We start from the raw sequence: 23122 nt of genomic DNA, 5'->3' as shown, positions 1-23122 counted from the left end.
TATCTTATGGGGCGTCCCCCCACTTCTAAAAGTAGCACTAAAACACTGGATATTACTATAATAAAATTAACTGTATGACCTTTTATTAATTGATTCCGTATACAACTTTGTGTCATCCCTGTGACAATACATCATCATTTTCAATTCATCAAAACATTTAGAGACGTACAACACTTCTATATAGTCAAAACAGGAAATCATCATAGGAGGTAAAAATGGAAAAGAAACATATACAGTGAGGGGGGGAAAGGGGTGGGTGGGGGTCTGGGGGATTCAGATTTTACGGGGGCCAATTTCGAATTGCAGCTGTCCGTAGGTGCCCTATGAGAGCAGTTTTGAAGGAGTCAATGGATTCGCTTGTCTTAATGACTGTTGATACTAGGGCGTTCCACATTTTGGTGGCATAGGAGCTAAATTAATTTAGTCCCTTGTTTGTGCCGAATCTGGGTTGCAAATGGTTTGTTGAACTCCCTCTGGTGTTGTGGGTGTGGACTAGCTCTGGTCCATAGCCTTCTACTGCTTCTAGAATCGTAGAAGCAGTAGAAGGCTATGGACCAGAGCTAGGTGTGGACTTCGTTGACATTAAGGAAGTATTTAGACAGGTACATGGGTATCTTGGTGTCATTATTAATATGCTGATGCATTTAATACATAGGACCACAATAGACATCTTTACTAGGGAACTTCATGCTGGTGAACAGAAACACCCGATTCTATTATAGAGAAAATATAGAATAGAAAATAGAAATAGAATTAGGCTACAGAAACACTCACATTTGTCACAATCTAGACTAGGCTACTTCTGTCTCTCCTATTCAGCCACATTACTATTTTCCCAGCCTCTTGCTTCTCCACCAAATGTTCTCAGTTTTCCCCCAGTCTTCTGTATTTAATACTGAAATAAATAAATAATAGTGGTAAATACATTGGTGACTATTTTAATTGCGTATTTTGGTGGAAGAAAATATCAATAAACATACAATTTGAAGTGGAGGTTATGGACCAGCGATAGGTGTTGATGTCACCAGGGAAATGTATTTTATTGTACTGTCAAAATACAATACAAAACATGGTTATTTTATTTTGATAAACATTTTTGGTTGCAATACATTTTGATCCCTGATGTAGTAGACTCTCTCATTTGGAAGAATTCATCCTATCACCTTGGTACCTATGGATGTCCTATACTCCCTATATATGTAGGCCTAATTGTTTTGTCTAGAGATACATGAATGAAAACAACATAGTAAGACGGCATCATGTGATTAGCAGCGTGATACCCCCAGGCTAAACAGTACAGTAGTATATGCGTATATGAGGTGTGTGTATATATATATATATATATAGTCATTTAGCAGACACTCTTATCCAGAGAGCAACTTGCAAGATCAGATAAAAACAGGGTAAATGGTCACGTAGAGTGCAAAGATACCACGTAAACATCCAACATAGCATCTGTGTAAAATAACATGCTATGCTATATCTAGGACATTCTTAGAATTACACAGAATTTGTGGTCAAGCTTAGCAAACTTGTAGTATTATGTCTATCTAAATAACATTTGAACAAGTAACCAACATACTGTATATCTGCATAGTATAACCATGACCATCTAAAAACATTCAAATTATACAAAATATTATTTAAGTTATGGTTCCTCTCCATGGAAATCTTTTGGAAAAAGCATTCGATTAATACGATTGAAGAGAAAGGAGAATACAGTAGCTTTGATAAAGTTGCTGTGAATGTCTACTATTCACATTGATGATGACAGCACAAAGTGTATGCATTGTAAAGGTGAATTCACGTTACTGTATAATATACAGTGTGTATATACCAACTATGTTGGCAAATGGTGTTACTGAAACCACTATATGCTGTAGCTGCCACCGCCGTGATCCCAGCAGCACCTGCCCCTCTAGACCAGAAATGATGTAAAAAAAAAAACGTGCATAGTTTTACAAGGCCATTGGAGATCTATAACGGCACAGTTTCTAGGTTTCCCTGCCAAGTGTGATCAACGCACAGCGCTTCTCTGTCCTATTGGCTGGTGCCCCCGGCCAAGGTTCACCAATGTTGAACGCGACACTTCAGGGCCAAGCCACACATTCTGAGCTTCAGACGCATCAGCTTCTTTGTTCACTTCCATTACAATTACATGAGGAGAAAGGGGCCTGAGTGTCTCGTTGTGGTGCGTTGACAGCTCTGAAGCGTGTGAAGTCCGAAGTGTCCGGTTCAACATTGGTGAACCTTGACCGGGTGAAACAAACTTACAGACCACAAAACCGGCACTCCTCCCAGCATTGCACAACATGACGTCATGGCATGTTTTGCAGAATGCAGATGCATTGGGGCGCATGTGTGACTGAGCCCTAACACAGTTAAATGACTCTGTTCCTTTCAAAACAGTCCTATTTTTCAAAATGCTAACAGTGTGAAAGGAATTAAAAATTCTACATGTAGTCAGTACAGACTGTTGACAGGCAAAATTGACTTCTTCTTGATTCGTTCCAGAATATTCTGCCTCAGTGCGTCGTTCCGTACCCTGTGCCAGCGGTAACGGGGGTTTTCCAGGGGCGGAGGGGCGCTTTCCGCCGGCTCCAGGCGCTCTCCGTCCTCATTGCGTTGGGGGCGGTCTTCCACCAAAGACACCAGCGTGTTGAGACACACGCCGTCCGCTTTGCCCGGCTGCCTTCCGGTGTGCTGCACGCCGAGCACGCCCAGAGTGCTGAGGTCGTAGTCGTGGTAACGGCTGGGCGTGGCTTCCTGCAGCACCATGCTAGCAGCCCAGGTCACCGTGTGGGTCTTCACCGCGGCGGCTGCCGGCAGGTGGGCCGACGGAGCTTCAAAACAAACACATCAATAGTTTTAAACAAGCATGTATGATGAGTACAAGAAGTGAACAAATCTAGAGCCAGACTGAAAAATGGCATCACCAATTCGAAGTAGAACCTGTGGAGCTTGGTTTGCGGATGGTGTAGGTGGGAAAGTGTGCTCAGAGACCGGCAAAATCTTTTGGCTTTCCAAAGTAACAGAATGTCAATGGATATCGTCTGTGTCCTCCTAAAACAGGGGTTTTCAGAACGAGGGACCACCACCCTAGAAGCTTTGTCATTGGTCGATTTGCCTGTCTGCTTCCTGATTGCGACCGGGTTTTTTTTCGACCAATGACAAAGCTTCTAGGAACATCTTTGAATGCAGATTGCGGCCCCTAGATGTGTCACAGAGACTAATTATTTTGGGAGCGTTCTACCAATTGCTGGCTGTCTGAAATAAATAATTATTGCTTATAGCAGCTTTAAGCCCTTAACAGTCAGCAACATAGGCTAGTGGTCCAGACTGAGCTAAAAAAAAAAGAGAGAACCACTGATCTATTCCTTTCCCATAGTTATTCTGTTCTCCATATTCCATATTAAACTCACGTCTGATTCATGGCAACTTATGTATGAGTGAGCTGCAGACACGTGCGATTTCCTGATAATATGGGCACATTTCCTAGTAATAACGGTGACTCAACCAGTCAATCCGGTACACTTTCCCTTGAAATTTGAACTCCCTTTTCTGTGGAAGTTCTTGACATCCGACTTCCCTAACTGACAACATTGATGTGTCATCATACATCACCAGGTGATTTACTGCACTGTTTCCCAACTGGTCGATTAAAAACAAATCTTCAATTTCCTACATTACTAAATGCATGGTCAGGGACCACATGCAATACCTTCACAGACCACCAGTGGTCCACGGACAACCAGTTGAAAACCTATGTTTTAAAATGTACATACTATCATCATACACACAAATGTATAGGCTACGGAAGGAATCAATGTATGGTTACTTAAAGGAGCATTGTGACACACGACAGGCCAACAGCACACACACCAAGGCCCGCCCTCGCTCGATCATGATTGCCGGCCCGGAAGGCCCCTCTCTATCCTGATTGGATGAAGGCTGGGGCACCCCCAGGGGTGAACTGGGGACAGGGAGGAGCTCCTTATATGGTCAGCACACTCTATAGTAGGAAGGATTATCATAAAAAGTGATATTTGAATTAAGTGAAATCACTGAATATACCTTTAACAATTAATGAAAAAAAATAAAAACAGACGCCATGAGGGCGAGAAGCAGAGCAACAGAGAGAGAACAACAGGTCTGAGAATGCCCATATATGGACTTTTTGTCATTTCTTTTAAGGGGCACTAAACGGCTTTTGTCCCCACACGTCTCAAGATTTGCCTTTGACAATGAAAGCGGAATTCAGGTCAAATGTCCGCTAAATCTTGTCCCCTACCACGTCTCAAGATTTTCCATTGACAATGACCGGAGAAATTAGGTCAAATGTCTGCTAAATATGACGTAAAATAAACATCAAAACATTAAACGCCATTGACATTGAAGGGAAAATGTATGTCCTATGTAAACGAGGAAATCAGCTAACCAATCACAGGCAACAGGCATTCTGATTGGCCAGTATGAGCCTGATAAGATGATGATAAGAGCTGATAATTCCGCTAAATATGAAGTAAATTAAACATCAAAACATTAAACGCCATTGACATTGAAGGGAAAACTTTACGTCATATGTAAACGAGCAAATCTGCTAACCAATCACATGTCGGTTGGAGCGCTTGGCCAATAAGGGACCACCTTATGTAGCAAATCGGCTAACCAATCATATAAATTCAGTTGTCATCTTACATGATCATTCTGAAAAGGGTTTTTTGAGGGGAATCAAACACTTATAATGTTATTATTACATCAAATATCATCATATATCAATTGCAATATATACAATCGGCGAACCAATCGCATAACTTCAGTTGTTCATGAGATGATGTATGATGATGTATAATGATAAGATCGCCCCTCACTTCACACGGGTGTGATTTTTAATTGACGTTTTCGGGCCTGGTAGGGCGTAAAATGTGTGCTAATTAGTAAGGCCAGGCAGGGCCTCGGGCCAGCCCAGTTAGGTAGGGCCCAGGTAGGGCCGAGTCTTAATTTTCGGGCCTGTTGAGAACGGCTGCCGGGCGCGGCTGTGCTAAATTACTTTGGGGCGGGCCCATCTAGTTTGAATGGACATGTACCAGTCAAAAGGGAGACATCGAAGAGGAAGGACGGGTGGGGAGGATCAACATATGGAATGTTAGACAAAGTCATCTCCATATATGGAGATCTAAGGGTTTGCTGAGGTCATATCAACATGGTGTCCGTGAGGCCAGATGTAGAATTACTGGCCGGCTCCATATATGCAGATCTAGGTGATGATCCATTCTTCTCCACGTATGGCTATCCAGGGTTTGAAGAGGTCAGTGTCGTGATCTTCATATATGGAGACAGTCATATATGGCAGCCGATTCGACCGTTATCACACCTTTCAATAGGGCCAGTATGGCCGTTATATGGCCGTTATCACACCTTTCAATAGGGCCAGTATGGCCATACTGGCATACTCACCCTTGGCTGAACATAGCCTGGTCAAGGTTTCCCCCTGGTGGACGTGTCATTTCCAACTATTGTCAGCGCATGGAAACTAGGGGCTACTAATATATACTATTCTCTGCCTATCGGGACGTAACTCGGACGGCGCTGAGTCGGGTCTGGTGGCCTTCGCAACGGTCGGCACGGTGACTCGCTCGGCTAGCGCCTCGCTCGGCGGTGCCTCACGTGGCTCAAGTCCACCAGACACGGCGCGCCTCCGTCACGACATCAGTGACATTATCACCCGTCACAATAGGTGATAATGACATACTGAGACAGTGAGTATGCCAGTATGGCCATACTGGCCCTATTGAAAGGTGTGATAACGGTCGAATGGGGTGCAGCTGGAACGTGTCTGACATGAGGCGTGACTGACTGACATGAAATGCAGGTTTTCATAGTAAACTGCGACCTACAGTCGCAATAAAAATCCCATCAACCGGGAGCCCTGCCAGTGCCAGCTGGGTCCTGGGGCTCAAGCCCATCTGAGCCCAGTTGTTAATCTGGCCGTGGAGGGAGGGATAGTTATCTTGTCAGCTTCTTGAGCCATGAGTTGTTGTCTGCAGGCATTAAAGCTATTGCCTGCTTTTGCCAGCAGTGTGGGCTTTAGACATGTGACCACAATTGCAGTTGTTAAGACATATTGAAGCCAGATAACGAAAAGATTACCCCCCCCCCCCCAACAGATTGTAAACATTTGTTTTATCTAAGTACATACTCTCAGACATTCCAGACAGTCCACACCAGGACATTAGACACATAGGGCCCTATTAAGCAAGTGGAATCTAATTACATATAATTTTACAGTTTTTAAGACGTGGGGGCGGGTGCAATGTCATATTACAATTATGGGCCAGGTAAGAAGCGCTTTCGACACCCCGTGGTGTGAGCAAAACGGCCTTGAATTAGTCATGGGAGTGTTTAAGGGAGTTTTGAGGCTTACCCAATGAACATGTCCGTACTATTCTCTTTACGACACCAGCTGATGATGCGCCCTTTTCGGCAAGTGGTATTACATTTCTGCAGACTGGCACCATAGACATGACATGACTTTGTCACATTTGGGTTAATTATTCATATTGCACTGCATGCTGTCACCTTTATGCCTCCAAAGAACAGATCCACAAGCTGTCACAGCCATGATGTGCATAGCTTGTAGGCCTATGTCTCTATTTTGTTAAGTAACTTGCAGTTTTCATTGGAAAGTCATTACAGCGGCGCAGCCATATGCTAAGGGAGGGAGATATACGCACATCGTCACTTAATTTGTTTCTGTTCTAAGCATGAAAAACAGCTGTAAAAATCTTTATTCTAGTTCATTTGATTCATAAATGAATAACTAAGACTTTGAAATGGCACCTACCTATACCTTTCAGATCGGAATGGAACTGCGAGTAGATACGCAGCATTGGCTGGCAAATTGGCAATCCATGCGTAATGTTCCCAGAATCGTCTAACCCCCGAACATACAAGTTCGTTTGATATTGTTTAATTCGATAAAAATAGAACCATGTACCATACAGCGAATGAAAGCAAGATTCCTAAGGAATATGGGGATTTTTACATTTTAAAAAACGGTTGAGAAATGAGAGAACCATGAGTGTTTATAATATCAAATATTATAAGAATAATATGAAAGACAAACGGGCTGTGAAGAGCTCAGCTCACCATCCCGACAAGGAGGAAATATAGCCTATAGTGCATGCACGTATATGCACTGACTGTTGCACACACGCTCTTTATTTGTTTCTATTGAAAAACACCAGTAAAATAACGTTTATTTTATTTTATTTCATTCGAGTCACGACGAAGGAATGAGTTGAAATGCCATACGTGCGCCATGCGTATTGCTGCGGCCCCAATGTTATGGTCTTCGCTCGTAGCATATTATTGAAGAAGAATTGAGTCGGGTGTGATACAGCGTATGAAAGCAAACCTCCCAATGAGTATGGAGATGTTTTAATTTCTAAAAAAGGTTGAGAAATGAGCGATATATGACCCTTTATAATCTCAACGAGAAAGCCAGAAAACTCGCTGTTGCCATGTGTCATAGAAACAAGTAAATAGGTCTATAAACATACTCCCAAAAGAATCGCATATAACAGGGGTCTACAACCTATTTTAAATGAAGTGCCATGTTTTTATTGTCTAGATAGTGAGTCTGCCATATCAAGATTCCTTTTAATGACACCACATTAAAATTTCCAGCATATTTTGATTGTCCACAAATATAAAGTTCTTCCTTCTTTTTACATATTTTCTTGCACATTGTTAGAATGATCATTATAAATATATATCCCCCTGCAGTCAGAGTTCATTGTTTTAATGAATGAATGTGATGCATTGTGAGCTGGTAGATCTGCTATTTTCAAAAGTAATCTTTGAAAAAAGTGACAATTGTGGAATATTTTTGAAAAATGTTATTGAAACATTTAAAAACACAAATCTGTCATGGGGGTCACTGGCTTAGTTGGGCAAATGCATTAATCTGGGGGTCCTTGACATGGGAATGTCGCTGTGTGAGGATCACTGGTTTAAACAACATTAGGAGAAAAGCCCAAATAAGCACTTTAGAAACAAGAAAAGCAACCACAACTACCAATATTTACAAGCATCTTTGCAGAAAAAGAAGCCGCTTATAATAAACAGACATGGCAACACTCCAGCAGCACTCCAGAGCCGCTCAAGTGTAAAATGAAACAGTGCTTTTTGCTTTTAAGACGTGGTCAGACCCAGGCGGAATCGGTATGCGCTGAGTGTTTTTAGGTCAAGGGGCTTAATAGCAAATTAGTGCAAAGCGAAAATAATTAACATATGGACACTCCCCCAATGCTAAATTATGCAGGAACGTGGTATTCCATATGAGTGAGCGCTCACCACGGCTTCCATAATACGAAAAGGCGCAGAGCGAGGGCGAAATCTGTATTACCGCATGGGTTTTTCGTCTTGCTTAATAGGGCTCATAGGGCTGTATTTTGCGTGTCTTAAGTACCAGGTCTTATTACTTAACTTAAGACCTGGAGGCGTGGTCAATGCTTTTTGGCCACTCAGAATAGCCAAATGGCATTGATCACGCCTCCAGGTCTTAAGTTATGTAATAAGACCTGGTACTTAAGACACGCAAAATACAGCCCATACTGTACAAATACAAAATAGCATCTACAGGGTAGGCCATCATGGGTGCTGTGGTTGAGAGGAAGCGTTGTACCTGTGGCCAGCAGTACCCACAGCTCCTGCTGTGAGTTGGTGAAGGTCATGATGATTCTCTGGGCAACGTGTTGACAGGGCATGTCTATAGGCATGGTGGTGGGATGCCAGGCCGACTGACGGTACCTACAAGATAAATGGTAAATGGTGCATTTATATAGCGCCTTCATCCAAGGCGCTTTACACAGATTGTGCATTACATTCACCCATTCATTCACACGCATTCATACAGCGATGGCGACGGAAACCATGCAAGGCACCAACCAGCACATCAGGAGCAATTATAGGGGTTCAGTGTCTTGCTCAAGGACACTTCAACACTAACTCTGGGGGAGCCCGGGTTCGAACTGGCAACCTTGCAGTTACAATCCATCCAGCCACTTTACCCCTGAGCCGCCACACACACACACACACACACACACACACACACACACACACACACACACACACACACACACACACACACACACACACACACACACACACACACACACACACACACACACACACACACACGCACGCACGCACATACACATACACATACACATACACACACACACACACAATGATGCATGTAGACAGGGTCATAACTACTCAGTGAGCTGGAGACGCGCACAGCAGGATTATATAACAGACTTGTCTTTTCACTCTATACTGTAGGCCTGTTTGTCAAGTATGGTTATGACCGCTTCCTCTCAAAAACCACATCCAGAGATAAAGATGTGGTGGAGAGTTGACATATAGAGAGATGTGCCAGAACGTCCTGTTCAGTGAAGGTCCGTTTCAGACTAAAGTGCAGTATAATTAACATACTAACTGTATGTATTCTTGCAAATAATTAGGGTGTAATGAACTATAGTAATGATTAACTTAGTAATTGAGTAGTCCATCAGCAAGTTAATGTAACGTTATGTTTTTCAGGCCAAGGACCCCTTAGCGGAGAGAAATTAAAAGCAGCACTACATAAATTGTGTTGCTTTTGGGTTTTTTACGCCTTCCATTCAACTTCATAACTTCATAAGAGCTTCTTCAAAGCTAGCTCACCATATTTAGCCGATTGTCAGATGTTAGACAGGATTTTATTTTAAGTATCTATCTAGGGTTTCCTCCAAGTGATGCTGCAGCTTGGAAGGCTTCATAGATCTGTTTAACAGTACTGTTGTGTAAATGTAATGTTTGTTTGTATTTGTGTTAGATTCATGTTAATGTATATTTTCAGACATTATATATTTTGAGAGGGAAAATGTATTTGCCATTTATCATCCTGATATACACAATTCTAATGAGCTATGTAGGCCTTCACCAAAATGTGAATGTTTGTCTCCTCTCTGTCCTGTCTCTCTGTCGTGCTCTCTCTCTCTCTCTCTGTACTGTCTGTCTCTCCACTGTACCATAGTGTCATAAACATGAACCTCATTGTTCGTACTTGAGTCCAGCGTCAATGAGTGGAAGGATGTCTCGTCCTCTGAGAGACAGGGGAGATGTTCTGTCCCACCAGGCCGCCTGTAGAGACTCCTGGTCAGCGTCTTGTGGAGTTTTCAGACTCCCACCTATGGTCAGACAGATTGAAAGAAATGTATGTGTTAACACTAACACATTGTACACAGTTGAAAGTTTCCCAAAAGCAAACATATTCTTGTCTAGTGAATGTAGGACATTTGTATTAAAGATTCAAGTCTAATGACACACTTTATCCAAATACTGTATGCATTACTACCTATATCCAGAATACATATAACCAATTCAAATATATTATAACCAATATATGTATCCAGAATACATACATCAAACGTGTACACACGTGTAGACACACCTACTCATTCAAGATATCAAAACTATAAAATAACTAACACCTATGGAATTATGTACTAACCAAAAAGACAAAACAACTACAATCATAACCGTGTGTGTTATGCGTTAGCCTGGAAACCAGACAAATATGCCAGTGCTGCAGTGACATTAGTGTGGCCGTGCCAGTGTAGCAGTGGCTCAGAGCCTCTGCCTGATGGCCTCGATAGTCTAATATCTCCCCCGGTCCATAGGGATATCCCTTTGGTCTAGTGGTTAAGATGTTGGACTTTCACGCGGGAGACCCGAGTTCGAATCCCGGGCATTACACCAGGCTAGTTACGTGTGAACTCTGACCTGTGACCTTGACCAGGAAGATGAATCTGATCCACTGAGGTCCCTGTTCCTGGATCAGCAGCAAGGTGATTGGTTGACAGTCAAACCCTGCCTCCTCTTTCACCTGACCAACAATAAAATGTCTTTAAATATTATCACACATCTCTTGAATACTACCTTTCCCATACAGTACCTCTCGGCTTGACAAAGTATTTCAGTTGAATGTGATGATTCAGGGAGATGTGTGCTATTGACATTGCACGCTTGCTGACAACTGCCACCAAAACTTTAAAAAGTAATATATTCCAAGACTAGGTTTCTGCCCGACAAAATATTGTATAATCGTTTAATAGAGTTTAAGAAACACAAAACCAGTAATGACATATCTTACAAAATAAGCCTATGTCCATAACACCTACCTACTAGATTTAATTGAGCCTCAAAGACAGACAAATGTTTTGTTTGTGTATGATTTACGCATGGATACGCATGGATGATTCCTATAATAATGTCCAAAGCATGGATCAAGGAAATGAAACGTCACATCACACGTTCAATTCCCATGTGAGCCTACTGTATGCGTGCGGTGTTGTAAAGTTTCCTTGTGTTTACACTTTACACCTCCTCTCACCTCTCTCCTCAGAGCCTGTACAATGCTCTCTCCTTCCTCCATCCTCCCTGCAGGGAGGTACCACTGTTTGTAGCACTCCTGCTTCGCCTCTTGTACCATCAACACTTCCTCCTGATGGAACACACAAACGTACTCAGTATGAAATAATTTTCACCAATATTTTCACCAAATCAGTGGTTCAAATCCAATTCACCCTTTGTCAGCCTTCTGATTGGTCTCTGACTGACTAACCAGCAGGCTCTTTCTGCCTTGTTCTGCCCTGGTTCTGCCTTGTTTATGTTGAATTTGCTAAAACATCATTTTGCTGATCCTGTGATGTTCCTTTTTACTGACACCAAGTTTAAAATAACAATTGAGTGCACAGAATATCAATTAGCCTGGTAGAACCACTCCCCCTGCTGGACAACATTTGCATTCTGCCAGCTAAGGGTGAGTCTGGGATCTCTCAGGCAGAGACTATGTACTCCGGACCAATTCTGGCCGGAGCGATATGCGGCTGTATGGGGCCGCTAGAGGCGGGATCAACGCGAGACTTATGACATATTGAAGCTGTGCCACAGCGCAATGTAAACACAACAATGTAAGACTACAACTCGAAATTATTATGGCGATATCAGATTTTTGTCCCGATGCTTCCGGGTTCATCGTTTCTGCCTGAGAGATCCCAGATGCAGGAGGATGGAACTTGTGAACTCAGTACTGCCGCAATCTGGCGGAGTCAGGTTAAATATCAATATGAAGCAACTGAAAAACATGTTATTTCAATGGTAGTGGATGGAGAGAGAGGATGTTTGTCCAACCACGAAACTGCAACCAATGGGCCGGTGCGAAGAGGGGCACAACCACGGGCGGGACAAAGGGTGAATTTAGAAGGAAAGTGCAGACCTATGGAAACGATTATGCGTTTAAAAATTGTGTCAAGTAATCGCGATCAGGCGGTTATGTAATCATTCTGACAGGCCTAGTTCTGCTGACCTTATCGTTGAAGATGACGGCGCAGACAATGTAGGAGACGGTCTTCTTCAGTACCACCGGCGGTCTGGCCAGCTCGGGAATCACGTCCAACAGCGTGACCTCTAACCCCTCGCCGCTCAACAGCCGACCCATCTGCTCCTCCACCTCCTTCTCTTCCACCTCCACCTGCATGATGGCTGCTGTGCTGACTGGATTGGAGGAGAGAGGTCAGCGCAGAGTACGGAATTTACGGATGGACACACTCTTCTTGGACCTGGAGGCGCTGGTAGGATAACATAGGAGTGGCGGATAGAACACTGATTGAGTTGGTGGTAATTTTAACATAACACACTTTCAACACCTGCCGGTACATCCACAGGCTCTCTGGTGGTCACTGGTAGCTACTAGTACAACTACAGTCTTTAAAACCGAGAAAGCATCTGTGTCACTTTTGTTTTTTTACCACTTTGACCACTATTTTATATTATCTGCTATTCAAAAATAGCAGATGTGGTGCGAAGATCTTAATTTTGTGCAAACCTTTGAATACATTGGGGTTTTCTTTTGCTTCTGGGGGTCCCTGGAACAAAATATTTTGAGGTCGGCCGCCAAATACATATCATTTTGGGGGTCCTTGACGCCCTACCCAGAGCCATCTAATAGAAGAGTTACGATATTGAGGGGGAGGAAACCGAGGGCTCAAACGCTGTTCATCATGCAGCCTGAACTGAGACAAGCTGGAGTTGGAAATACATTGTTTTCAACGAGGGTGGCACAAATAAGAGCAATTTTAGGCATGTTTGCAACATGACAACTGTTTTAAAGTATTGTACAGTAACAACTAAAGTCTCTTTAATGTTTATGTTGTACTATTACTACAAAATCTAAAATAATCTAAAATAAAGGGATTTAAGATTTCATTGCCTGAGTCCAATGCATTTCTGCCTACATCCGGTACTTTAACTGTACCCATTCTGCAATCTGTTAATAAAATGTTCAGTTCAATCAATCAATGACGTGGGCAAAAACACTGATGAATGCAGTCATGATGAGGTGTGACGATAGCAGAATATAGTAACGGCAACATAACAATAACATTGATCTCTGATTAAATCACCCTGTGTAAACTATTTGACTTTAGCCGGTCGATAATGCTATTAGTTGAGTGAGTTGACCTAGCCCCATATGTGCCCTCTCCCTACGCTCATTCTGTAGCTCCGAGATGAGGTCACAGACAGAAACCCCTCCCACCCCGTTCAGAAACGGCGCATGTTTCCACAATTCCCCATTGCTTACCCTTTTCTTAACAATGCACCAAAACCTTGAAGTGACGTTCCGGGTTTACACTAATTTACCGTCAACAACGCCAAAGAAAATCCAACTAGCGATTTGAACCGAGCCTTTACGAAGCGAATTTTGTCAGTCGCTTCCGTGTTTATCAAGGGATTGGTGCGTGTGCGCGGGCATGTCGAGTGAACTGAAGTCAGTTGGACATTTTCGACCAGGGGAGGCGCCGGGGAGGCGCTAAAGCTTTTCAACTTCCTTGAAAAACATGCTAAACAACCGCTGTAACGCTCGTGTAACCGTTTAAAGTTGGATTTTCTTTGGCGTTGTTGACGGTAAATTAGTGTAAACCCGGAACGTCACTTCAAGGTTTTGGTGCATTGTTAAGAAAAGGGTAAGCAATGGGGAATTGTGGAAACATGCGCCGTTTCTGAACGGGGTGGGAGGGGTTTCTGTCTGTGACCTCATCTCGGAGCTACAGAATGAGCGTAGGGAGAGGGCACATATGGGGCTAGAGTTGACCCTGACTGCAATGTTAATCTGTTGAGAATATTCGCCAACATGAACCAGCTATAGCAAAGCTTCGCTGACTCTACACAACATTGTGTGTGAACATATAATTCTAAACGTGCACACTGGCAGCCTGTAGAAGAATAGAAGATGCATACCAAACCTTTAGGACGTTAATGAAAAATCCGTCCACTTGTCAACCACCAGACTGACACTGACAGGCCACCATGTTTGTTTTGACAACAACTACTCCACTTCCTGTCTGTCAAAGTAAAAGGCGCACCATGACATCCGTTGCGAAGCGGAAGCTGTTTATTCTTGGCTCTTCGACCAGTAGTCGACCAGCGTCAAGTTACCATAATTAAACGACAATTCCCCGGTGTGTGAACTTCAAAAACAAAGTCAAAATCAAATCTGCTACTTCTGACTGGTTACCGAGTGATTATGTTTAGCCAACTTTTGTATTGTAGGTTAATGTAATGAGTATTGTAATTTCATGTGTTGTAAATACTATTAGTATATATTCCTTTTTTTGAACGATTATGGGTTTTTTAAACTAAAGTGCTACTGTATTTTTTAGAAAAGTTTCCTGTGGACAGGTGGTGAAAATTTAGCACTTGTGGCACTGTAAACGAACTGTGCAATGAGCAATGTGATTGTGGTGAAGTCCATATCAAATAAATAAACAAACATAAGTGATAACAGATTCATAACGTAAAATTATAGTTCATAACAACAATAATAATAATGATTATTATAATATAAAATCACACCATATCTTTGATGATCCATTTAAAAAAAAAACAGAGGGGTTAGCTTTTATTTTGAAGGAAAAGTTGCCCTGCTTTCGGTCTCATAGTAGATTTGTTGTGGCTAACTTGACGCAACTCTTCTCTGTCATAACATGCATGGCGAGGTCATATGTATTGTGGAGATATGTAACTCAGTAACTGACACAACGTTCATCGCGCCATATAACGCTAAAAACAGTTTTTGTTAGTGTGCTTTGATGGAGAATTCACAGATCAGGAGAAACCAACCATCAAAGAGAGCTGATAAACGGGTCAATACACTGACTCAAACAGGTCTGTACTCTGACTGCAAATAGAAAATGAAATCGCAGTGAAGAGAGACTGTAGTATAGTCAGTTGTGTTTGTATGCATGCATATACATGCATACACACACATTAGATAGATTAATGGCTATATGGAGAAGGAAAAGAGAGACATATATTGACACAGTCATGTATGTTTCAATCATTTACAGAATTGTATCAATATATTTTTGTCATTGGTGTGATTTGCATATATCTTAAGCTCGTGACAAAGTCACTGCCTGGCATGGTCCATCTGAAACCACCACTATAGTCTGTTGTATTCTCTTTCTGTTTTACGGGATTGACAAATGCTAGCATTTCTTTTTCTTTTTTATAGGAGACATACTGACTGTCCTACACATCTATCCATCTCTGGATATGCAAATCACCTCTGCCTGCCACTGTGCTTCGTCTAGTTCTGCAGCGTGGAACCAGTAACCATAATTTGTGGACTGTATAGGAACTTCTTATACATCACAGAGAGACGCTGCCTGTGTCAGTCCCTCCTGCACTGTCCTCCTGCACTGTCCCCCCCCCCCCCCCCCCCCCCCTTCCGGCCTTCCATCAATTTGTATCTCATATACTGTCTCTCTTTCTCTCAGCCGGCATACTACTGTCCGTCTCTCACAAATACAAATACAAATTCAGTGTTGTTTATTATAGCCATGGCGCGTCACAGTAAGCTGCAGAAGAATGTTCTGGCTTTGTACCGCCAGTTCCTCCGCGCCGGTCGGGACAAGCCAGGCTTCGTGCCGCGGATCAGGGATGAGTTCCGGGAGAACTCTCGTATCAAGAAGACGGACGTCATGCACATCGAGTACCTGTACCGCCGTGGACAGAGACAGCTGGAGCAGCTCAGAGACGCCAACACCAAACAGCTGGGCTCCTTCTCCAAACCCAAAGTAGACCACAGCTGACCTCTGACTAGGGCTGGGATCCGGAACCGAAGGAACCGGATCCAACATTGAGCAACCGGAATTCGTTCCATCACATTTGGAACCGTTTCCGGAGCCCATTTTATCACACTTGTCAGAGCTGGTTATGTCATGTGGACTTCATGTCTGCTATACAGTTACAATACCGGTGGGTCTCATGCTTCTCAAGGACCACCATAACTCTGAGAGTGTACAAATGGAACCAAATGGACCCGTTAAGGGTCCATTTGGTTCCAATTGTACACTCTCAGAGTTACAGACCTTATAGGAATCGTTGACGGGAACCGCTAAGGAATCGGACTATAGAGGAAATCGTTAAGGAACTGTAATCGTTCAAATCCTAAAGGATCCCAATCTTACCCCGGACGGGCCTCTGTAAAGGGCCAGTTCCTAATCCTCCATGCAACCAGTGACGTCACGTCATGGGAGCTTTTGAAGGTACAGTGCTGCATAAAGTTGGATCTGCATATTTCTGTTAATGTGGACAGTTTAATCTCCGTTTATGAACACAGAAACGGGACAGAAGCAAAATTATCTGATCTCTGTGGAGGGTTCATGTGGAAACCTGCTTTGACTGGTATAGGAAAGGATTGTGGATGAGTTGAGGGAGGCTAATTTATAATTCATCACACAACCCTTTCAGTCAACAAGAACTTTGTATATTTAACTGAAATATTCACAACATCTGCTAGTGGAATTGTATTTGACGGTGGTGAAATGGTAGTTAAATCTAAATCTAAAATCTACACACTGTGGCTAACAGATCTCAGTCAAAAGCTTTGATTAACTGGGAGCCGTAAGCCAGTTTGCACTTTTATTTTTGTTTTGCTTGTGATTTTCACTGGTCCTGCAGTTATACCCTCAACTCAGGTGAATGTGCCAGCTGTTTTCTTTTATGGTGAAACAGTAGTTACCATCTTTACACACTGCCAGTGTCCTCATAGTAATATCACCATAGTAACATGGACAGTACAATCAATGGTGCTTACACTATAGCAATGGCCTCTCAAGCAGGACTGTGGGGTCAACATGGCTGCCGGTGAGCATGCTGCTTTCTGTTAGTAGGCTACCAGAGGCATAAACATATCAATAAAGATTTTGAATGGAAATATGTTGAATACATTTGTTGCCCTTCTGTGCAAACGAGTCTTGTTAAAAGATTCACGAGAGTGTTATAGTTTTAACTAAATGCACCTGTAACTGTATAGAAATATTGTTTATCAAAGATAATTATGAGCTTCAGGTTTCAACTTTATTGTCACATCACAAGTTTAGGTCTAATAGTGGGTAAAACAATTTGTTGTACACGCTCCACATGGTTTGGAGTTTGACAAAATGTCAGAATACAGAAAATATTTTTTTTGTCATAGAATACAGGACAAGGACAAATGAAACAAATTCATATTCAGAAGACAAATGCATGAAATGGATGAACACCATTTTGCTAATGGTAATTTTAAAACAAAAAAGGTGTCTACTACGGTGTACGGTCGCTACTTCCTTTTAGACTAAGGCTGTTCATCAGATTTCACTGTTATCCTCAGTGTAGGCAAGTGTGATTCATTTGAATGGCAGGTGTAAATAAATATAACCCAGTTAACCACTTCAGCTTTATTTTATACGTCATCCTACAATGGTTTTGCACAAGAATAAAGCATCTTAACATGTTATTTCTTATTATTTCACAAGAAGAGAGTTTTCCCCAGCAAAGACATGGCAACAGTTTTTATAAGGTGGGAAATTCATGCCGCTGGTTCTGTTGGAACCAATGGATCAGTTATTTACTCATCTTTAACTAAATGCTGACAGTACAGTTACACTCTGATGCCTATATGTCAATGGACTTAAATGCAGGGTTGCACTCCAGGGGCAAAGAAATGTATAATGTCCAATACACAGCAGCAGCTTATACAATTACTAATAAGTGTACCTGTGTCAATGTGCAATTATTGAAAATACCTCATATTTAGCTTAATCATGTCCGTACAATTTAACAGGTCCAGGAATTCATATATATATATATATATATATATATATATATATATGACATTACAGCTGACTTTCCGTCTAACACATTGCCCAGAATACCAGCCTTATACTGGAATTTGTGTGTACCCTTAGGGCCGATTCATACTCCTATTTTACCGCTGTTTCGGCGCTGTAGTGCCGAAATGATTTCGGCTCGTCAGAAATTTTCAGTAGCACCGAAGAGCCGACTTTAGGACGTTACCCGCCCCCCCCGAACCTCAAATGACGTCACATTGTATGCTCTACAGCGCCGAACCGACTTTTATTCGGCTCTAAAATAGGAGTATGAATCGCGCCTTAGCTGGAGAATTGACCCATAATTGTATAGAAATATTGTGCATTAAGGGTTATGGTCCTCGTTTGTCAAATAATGAAAATTCAACTTTATTGTCACTCAGGTTTACAGGGGTAAGAGTGGGTGAAAACATTCTTTGCATAACCCAATGTCAAATATACCTAAAATGGTTGAATTTTGGAAATTTAGCTTTTTAAACATTTCCAAATTAACCAGCCCTATTTGGCTATTTTATTCTTCACCCTACAATGGTTTTGTGCCAACCGATATGCTCTCTTTATACGATTTATTCTGGCGTTTGTATACTATCACAGCGTGAACAACAGCATTCCATTGAAGTTACTGAAATGATCAGTATTGTCAAACAGCCATGCACCTGCATGCAACTTGACATAGACCTCATCTCCTTGCTCCAACTGCACCGTGACACCATTAGCAGAATTGAAGGAGCCGAATGAATTATAGCCAGCTGTGGATGCAATTCGTTGGGTGTTCTTGTAGAGGTTTGCATGGCTCCCAGCTCCAGCGGAAATTGGATAATGGTGGTGGTAGTAACTGAAGTGATACACTCCTCGTATAGGAGCTGTGAAGATGCCTGTATGGAAGGGGATTTGTATTATATTAATTTGTTAACCCTTTTAGACCTGAGACAAATCGAAAAATCGAAAAAGGCTTTCTGAAAAAGTTCAAATATTTACTCAAAAATTCCCTAAAAAAATCATGTTGCTATATACAGTATACTGTGTACAACAACCCAAAAATGGGTTCCTGGCCCATCTTGAAAGGTACATGCGCACAGTCGCACACACAAAATATGTATATAGAGCTTCGCAGTCCCGCCCCCTTTCATGACGTCGAGAGCCCCGGAAGAGAATTCCCCATTAATTTTCCCCATAGACTTTTCAAAAAGTATTTACCGTATTTAAAGATGTTTACGCCGTGGACAAAGCTTGTGACAAATCACGACAATAAACCACAATGTTTTGGGTGGATCAAATCATTTGTAAGAAGAAAAAAAAAAGTTGTACCCTGCCTTTTTTTCTTCTTTCTAATCATTTGATCGGCCCAAAACATTGTGTTTATTGTCATAAATGGTAAATGGTGCATTTATATAGCGCCTTTATCCAAGGCGCTTTACATAGATCACATAGGCACCAACCAGCACATCAGGAGCAATTAGGGGTTCAGTGTCTTGCTCAAGGACACTTCGACACAAACTCTGGGGCCTGGGGGAGCCCGGGTTTGAACTAGCAACCTTGTGGTTAACCATCCAGCCACTCTACCCCTGAGCCACCGCCATCATGATTTGTCATGAGCCGAGTTGGCTTTGTCCGTGGCGTAAACAGCTTTATATAAATTGTTTTTGAAAAATCAATGGGGATTTTTTTTTTCTGGCCTCTCGTCGGGGGTGGGACTGCGACGCTCTATTGTGAGCATACCTGTGTTTGGTCTGTAACCGTTGCCAATGTTGGTGAAAACCGCTCTGTATGTCAAGGTGATCTCTGTGTTGAAGGGGCCAGTGTTCCCATCACCCCCAAATCCAGCTGAGAATGCCACTTTAGATTTTTCTAGGACACACACAAACCATTTGATATGATATGATATTATAAACACATTTCTATGGCATGGCTGTTTGACAGTTTCAGCAACAATCTCTCAAATTCCTGTAGCATACTGTACAATGAATAAAACTTAATAATTCTGAAAATTAGAGATGATTCCTTGAGAACAACTGTACATGGTGCTTAATGTTCCAGGACGGGAAAGGCTGTAGTTTCCATGACTTTGAAAGCATAAACATACATAAACTACAGTGAGAATTAGTGAGGAATGAGGAGTTCCGTAGTATTTCTTATAGATACTGAATGTTGAACCCCAAGGTGATTATTCTCCTCCTTTTATTATTTCTACCATAGCCTTCATCTGTAGATAAAATGTTGATGTCACTTAATCACTCGATTAAGTTACAATATATTGAATTAAAATACTCTATAGTAACGGGGGGACCCGCTCACCGTGGGTCCCCGAGTACCCACACTTAATTACCTTGATTGTGTGTCTGTAGTGTGCTCTTCACCTCTCTCAGCTCCTCCACTAGAGCTGGAATAGGAGAAGCAGAACAGATGTGGTCAAAGACAAAATGTCCTCCATGCCCGCTGCGCACGTGTGTGATTTTATTTTACCAATGCTGACCTGCGACCAAAGTGAAGTGATTGATGCGACTGAAAACAAATATATCTTCAGGTCTGAATGCACCTTAATGAATGTTAGACTCATTGGAAAGACACGTCCCTGCTTCTGCTTTTCAATTACTTTTTTTCATTTAATTTTATTTATTTTTATTTCCCCCAAAAAAGTATACAAAACAAATTAAAACGTAATTGAAAAAATAGTTGATGGGTTCTAATTAGACCCATTATGAGGATAATGTTTTTGTTTTATATTTTATAAGTGAATAAGGAAAACCTTAAGTTATAATGTCCAGACCAAAAAGCCACAAAAAAAAACATTTATAATTTCCAGACCACCAGAAAATGTAAACCCAGATAAATGACCATTAATAGTTATAAGAATTTGAATTCTGAAATTTGCAAATCTTGCCTTATAGGATGTTAATGGTAGGATCACATATAAACCCCTATAAAACAAATTGCTCAATACCGACAGCCGGTCAGCAGACAATATTTTAGGCCAATAAAAAAGACTATATACCAAATTTCCCACTTTAAACAAAAGAAGCCTAGTCAACGCCAACGGCGGACTTCATATCATTGACAACACTGAAAGGTAAACATACTGACCTGCATGTTGTCCTTCCATTTGGATCTTAAACTTTTGGATGAGATCATTGACCTCCCAGCGGAGGTCATCAGCCTCAACAAGGCAGAACAGGAGAAGAAGCAAAGCAGGCTTCATTGTGAACCCCACAGTAATACTCCGAGGGCAACGTGCATGACACTCTATATTTATTGGAGGTTCAGACCCTAACATTGATTGGTTTGTTCAGGGGGGAGTGACAGGACAACGTATTGGTTCCGTCACCAAACTTTTAGGGGAGGAGGAGTTAGCTATGTGTTCTAAGTCTATGGTCCTCATTCACAAAGGAGAAATACGCAAGAGTGTAACGGAAGCGGAACGGAAGCGTAAACAGATGCGGGAAATTCCGTCCGATCACGCAACGTTGTTTTGCCGTGCAATTCAAAGAGCGGTGTGTACCACAGGTACGCAGGTGTATGTTGTGAGGTACGCAGGTGAATGCGAGCGGGTGCCAAATGATCGGAAAATCAGCGGATAACTTCATTTGCATTGATCCACGCCCCATTTCACACCATAAAAGGCGTCAAGCATGACTCAGCAGACAGCAGTAAAAAAAACAAAAAAGAACTATAGGCCTTAGCTCAAACGAAATAGAGGTCCTCCTGACGGAATGCAACAAAATAATGATATTTTCCAGTATAGTGGCTTCACAAATTAAAATAAAAATGATTGCTGGAAAGAAATTAGGCTATATTAGGAAATTAAAAGAAAATGATCTGACCATGTCAAGCGCCGGAGCGACGACCACCACCTGCAGTCTCTTTTTTTACATCCATATACCATTACATTTGTGCGTGATTCTTTATATTGTCTATAGCCTACCATTAAACTATATAAATCATTTTCCCAAGCTTACAAAACGGTGAACGCTGCTCCGCACCGCTGCAGCAATGTCAAGCTGACTTACGGTATAAAATGCAGCTTGGCCATTTATTTATTTAAGTTCGGGACCAAGGCAGCAAGCTAGCGTATACTTGGCAATTATATTATAAAGCCTTTTCTTTTCTATTAAACAATTGCTCACTCACACCTTTGCAGAGGTAAAACATATATCCGATATTTTTATCAGAGCTGCATTGATTCATGCGGGGAATAGATTAATATCATCTCACTGTCATCTGTCTGAATGCCATGTGGAGAATGGATTTGTTCTGATCATGGACACGTAGGCATAGGCCTATAGCTATTTAAAATTTCAACCATATACGGCGGGTAGCCTCCTCTTTGTCAGATCTAAGTGCAGGTTCATTTATGATGATGTCATATTAAAATGATTCGCGAATTTCGCGGGACATTTGGCACCAAACTTGATTGATCTCATCAATGTAGTAGCCTACAGCCCAGCTATAAGTTCCCCATATTATAATTAATTAAGGTGCACTGGCTTAAAACTATGACTGGCCGAATTGCACGCGCTGATGCAATAATGTGGACTTCTATTTTTTTATAGGGCTAATTCATTTCCCAATGAATTCGTACAGTGCAGAATGCAGATAAGTGTATGTTCTTATTATAATTGTGAGTTTGTTTTTTAACATGCAGCGCGAGTCCGCGAGAGCCGATCTACAAGCTCACAACGCGTTGCACTGCGAGTAGAAAGCTGTCAAGTGCAGCGCAATCGCGCATGCTAGAAATATCCTAATAAATAAATAAAAAGGTGTCGGGTTTGCAGGGGCAGTTTCTGTATGGGACTCTAGGCTAACCTGCCTCTAGAATGCATGCATTTAGGCATCCAAGTGATACTTGGCTTTTATATAAG

At 41.9% G+C, this 23122-nt stretch overlaps 3 protein-coding genes across 5 annotated transcripts; 1 reads left to right on the top strand and 2 right to left on the bottom strand.

Annotated features, from left to right (window-relative positions):
* Positions 1 to 1021: 1021 nt before the first annotated feature.
* Positions 1022 to 14437, bottom strand: nudt18 (nudix (nucleoside diphosphate linked moiety X)-type motif 18). 3 transcript variants are annotated; one of them, XM_079517180.1, is made up of 7 exons: positions 14350 to 14437; positions 12419 to 12680; positions 11444 to 11554; positions 10834 to 10936; positions 10115 to 10238; positions 8690 to 8814; positions 1022 to 2843 (listed from the first exon to the last, which is right to left on the bottom strand). In XM_079517180.1, the coding sequence occupies exons 2-7, from the start codon at positions 12587 to 12589 to the stop codon at positions 2464 to 2466; spliced, it is 1014 nt and encodes a 337-aa protein (XP_079373306.1). In that variant the 5' UTR covers positions 12590 to 12680; positions 14350 to 14437; the 3' UTR covers positions 1022 to 2463. The 3 variants fall into 3 exon arrangements, with proteins under 3 accessions (XP_079373306.1, XP_079373305.1, XP_079373307.1); XM_079517179.1 differs by having other exon boundaries at positions 14355 to 14428; XM_079517181.1 differs by lacking the exon at positions 14350 to 14437 and adding an exon at positions 13694 to 13944.
* A 1508-nt stretch (positions 14438 to 15945) lies between these two features.
* On the top strand, positions 15946 to 16452 carry sdhaf1 (succinate dehydrogenase complex assembly factor 1). The gene has a single exon (XM_079517184.1). The coding sequence runs from the start codon at positions 15954 to 15956 to the stop codon at positions 16203 to 16205; it is 252 nt and encodes an 83-aa protein (XP_079373310.1). The 5' UTR covers positions 15946 to 15953; the 3' UTR covers positions 16206 to 16452.
* A 2402-nt stretch (positions 16453 to 18854) lies between these two features.
* On the bottom strand, positions 18855 to 21462 carry LOC306934431 (complement C1q-like protein 2; the record flags this gene model as incomplete). Its single annotated transcript, XM_079517000.1, has 4 exons — positions 18855 to 19141; positions 19986 to 20114; positions 20593 to 20646; positions 21348 to 21462. 4 exons carry the CDS (start codon positions 21460 to 21462, stop codon positions 18855 to 18857), a joined length of 585 nt encoding a protein of 194 aa, XP_079373126.1.
* Between the last annotated feature and the right edge of the window lie 1660 nt (positions 21463 to 23122).

Source organism: Electrona antarctica, assembly GCF_951216825.1.
Source record: "Electrona antarctica genome assembly, chromosome: 12".
NCBI lineage: Eukaryota > Metazoa > Chordata > Actinopteri > Myctophiformes > Myctophidae > Electrona > Electrona antarctica.
This window is presented reverse-complemented; position numbering and strand designations above follow the sequence as displayed.

Coding starts and splice junctions, on each gene's coding strand:
- nudt18 (XM_079517180.1), bottom strand. CDS start 12,589: ATGCAGGTGGAGGTGGAAGAGAAGGAGGTGGAGGAGCAGATGGGTCGG. Junction 10,937..11,443: donor TACAGGCTCTGAGGAGAGAG/GTGAGAGGAGGT, acceptor ATTGTTGGTCAG/GTGAAAGAGGAGGCAGGGTT. Junction 2,844..8,689: donor GTGGGTACTGCTGGCCACAG/GTACAACGCTTC, acceptor TTTGTTTTGAAG/CTCCGTCGGCCCACCTGCCG.
- sdhaf1 (XM_079517184.1), top strand. CDS start 15,954: ATGGCGCGTCACAGTAAGCTGCAGAAGAATGTTCTGGCTTTGTACCGC.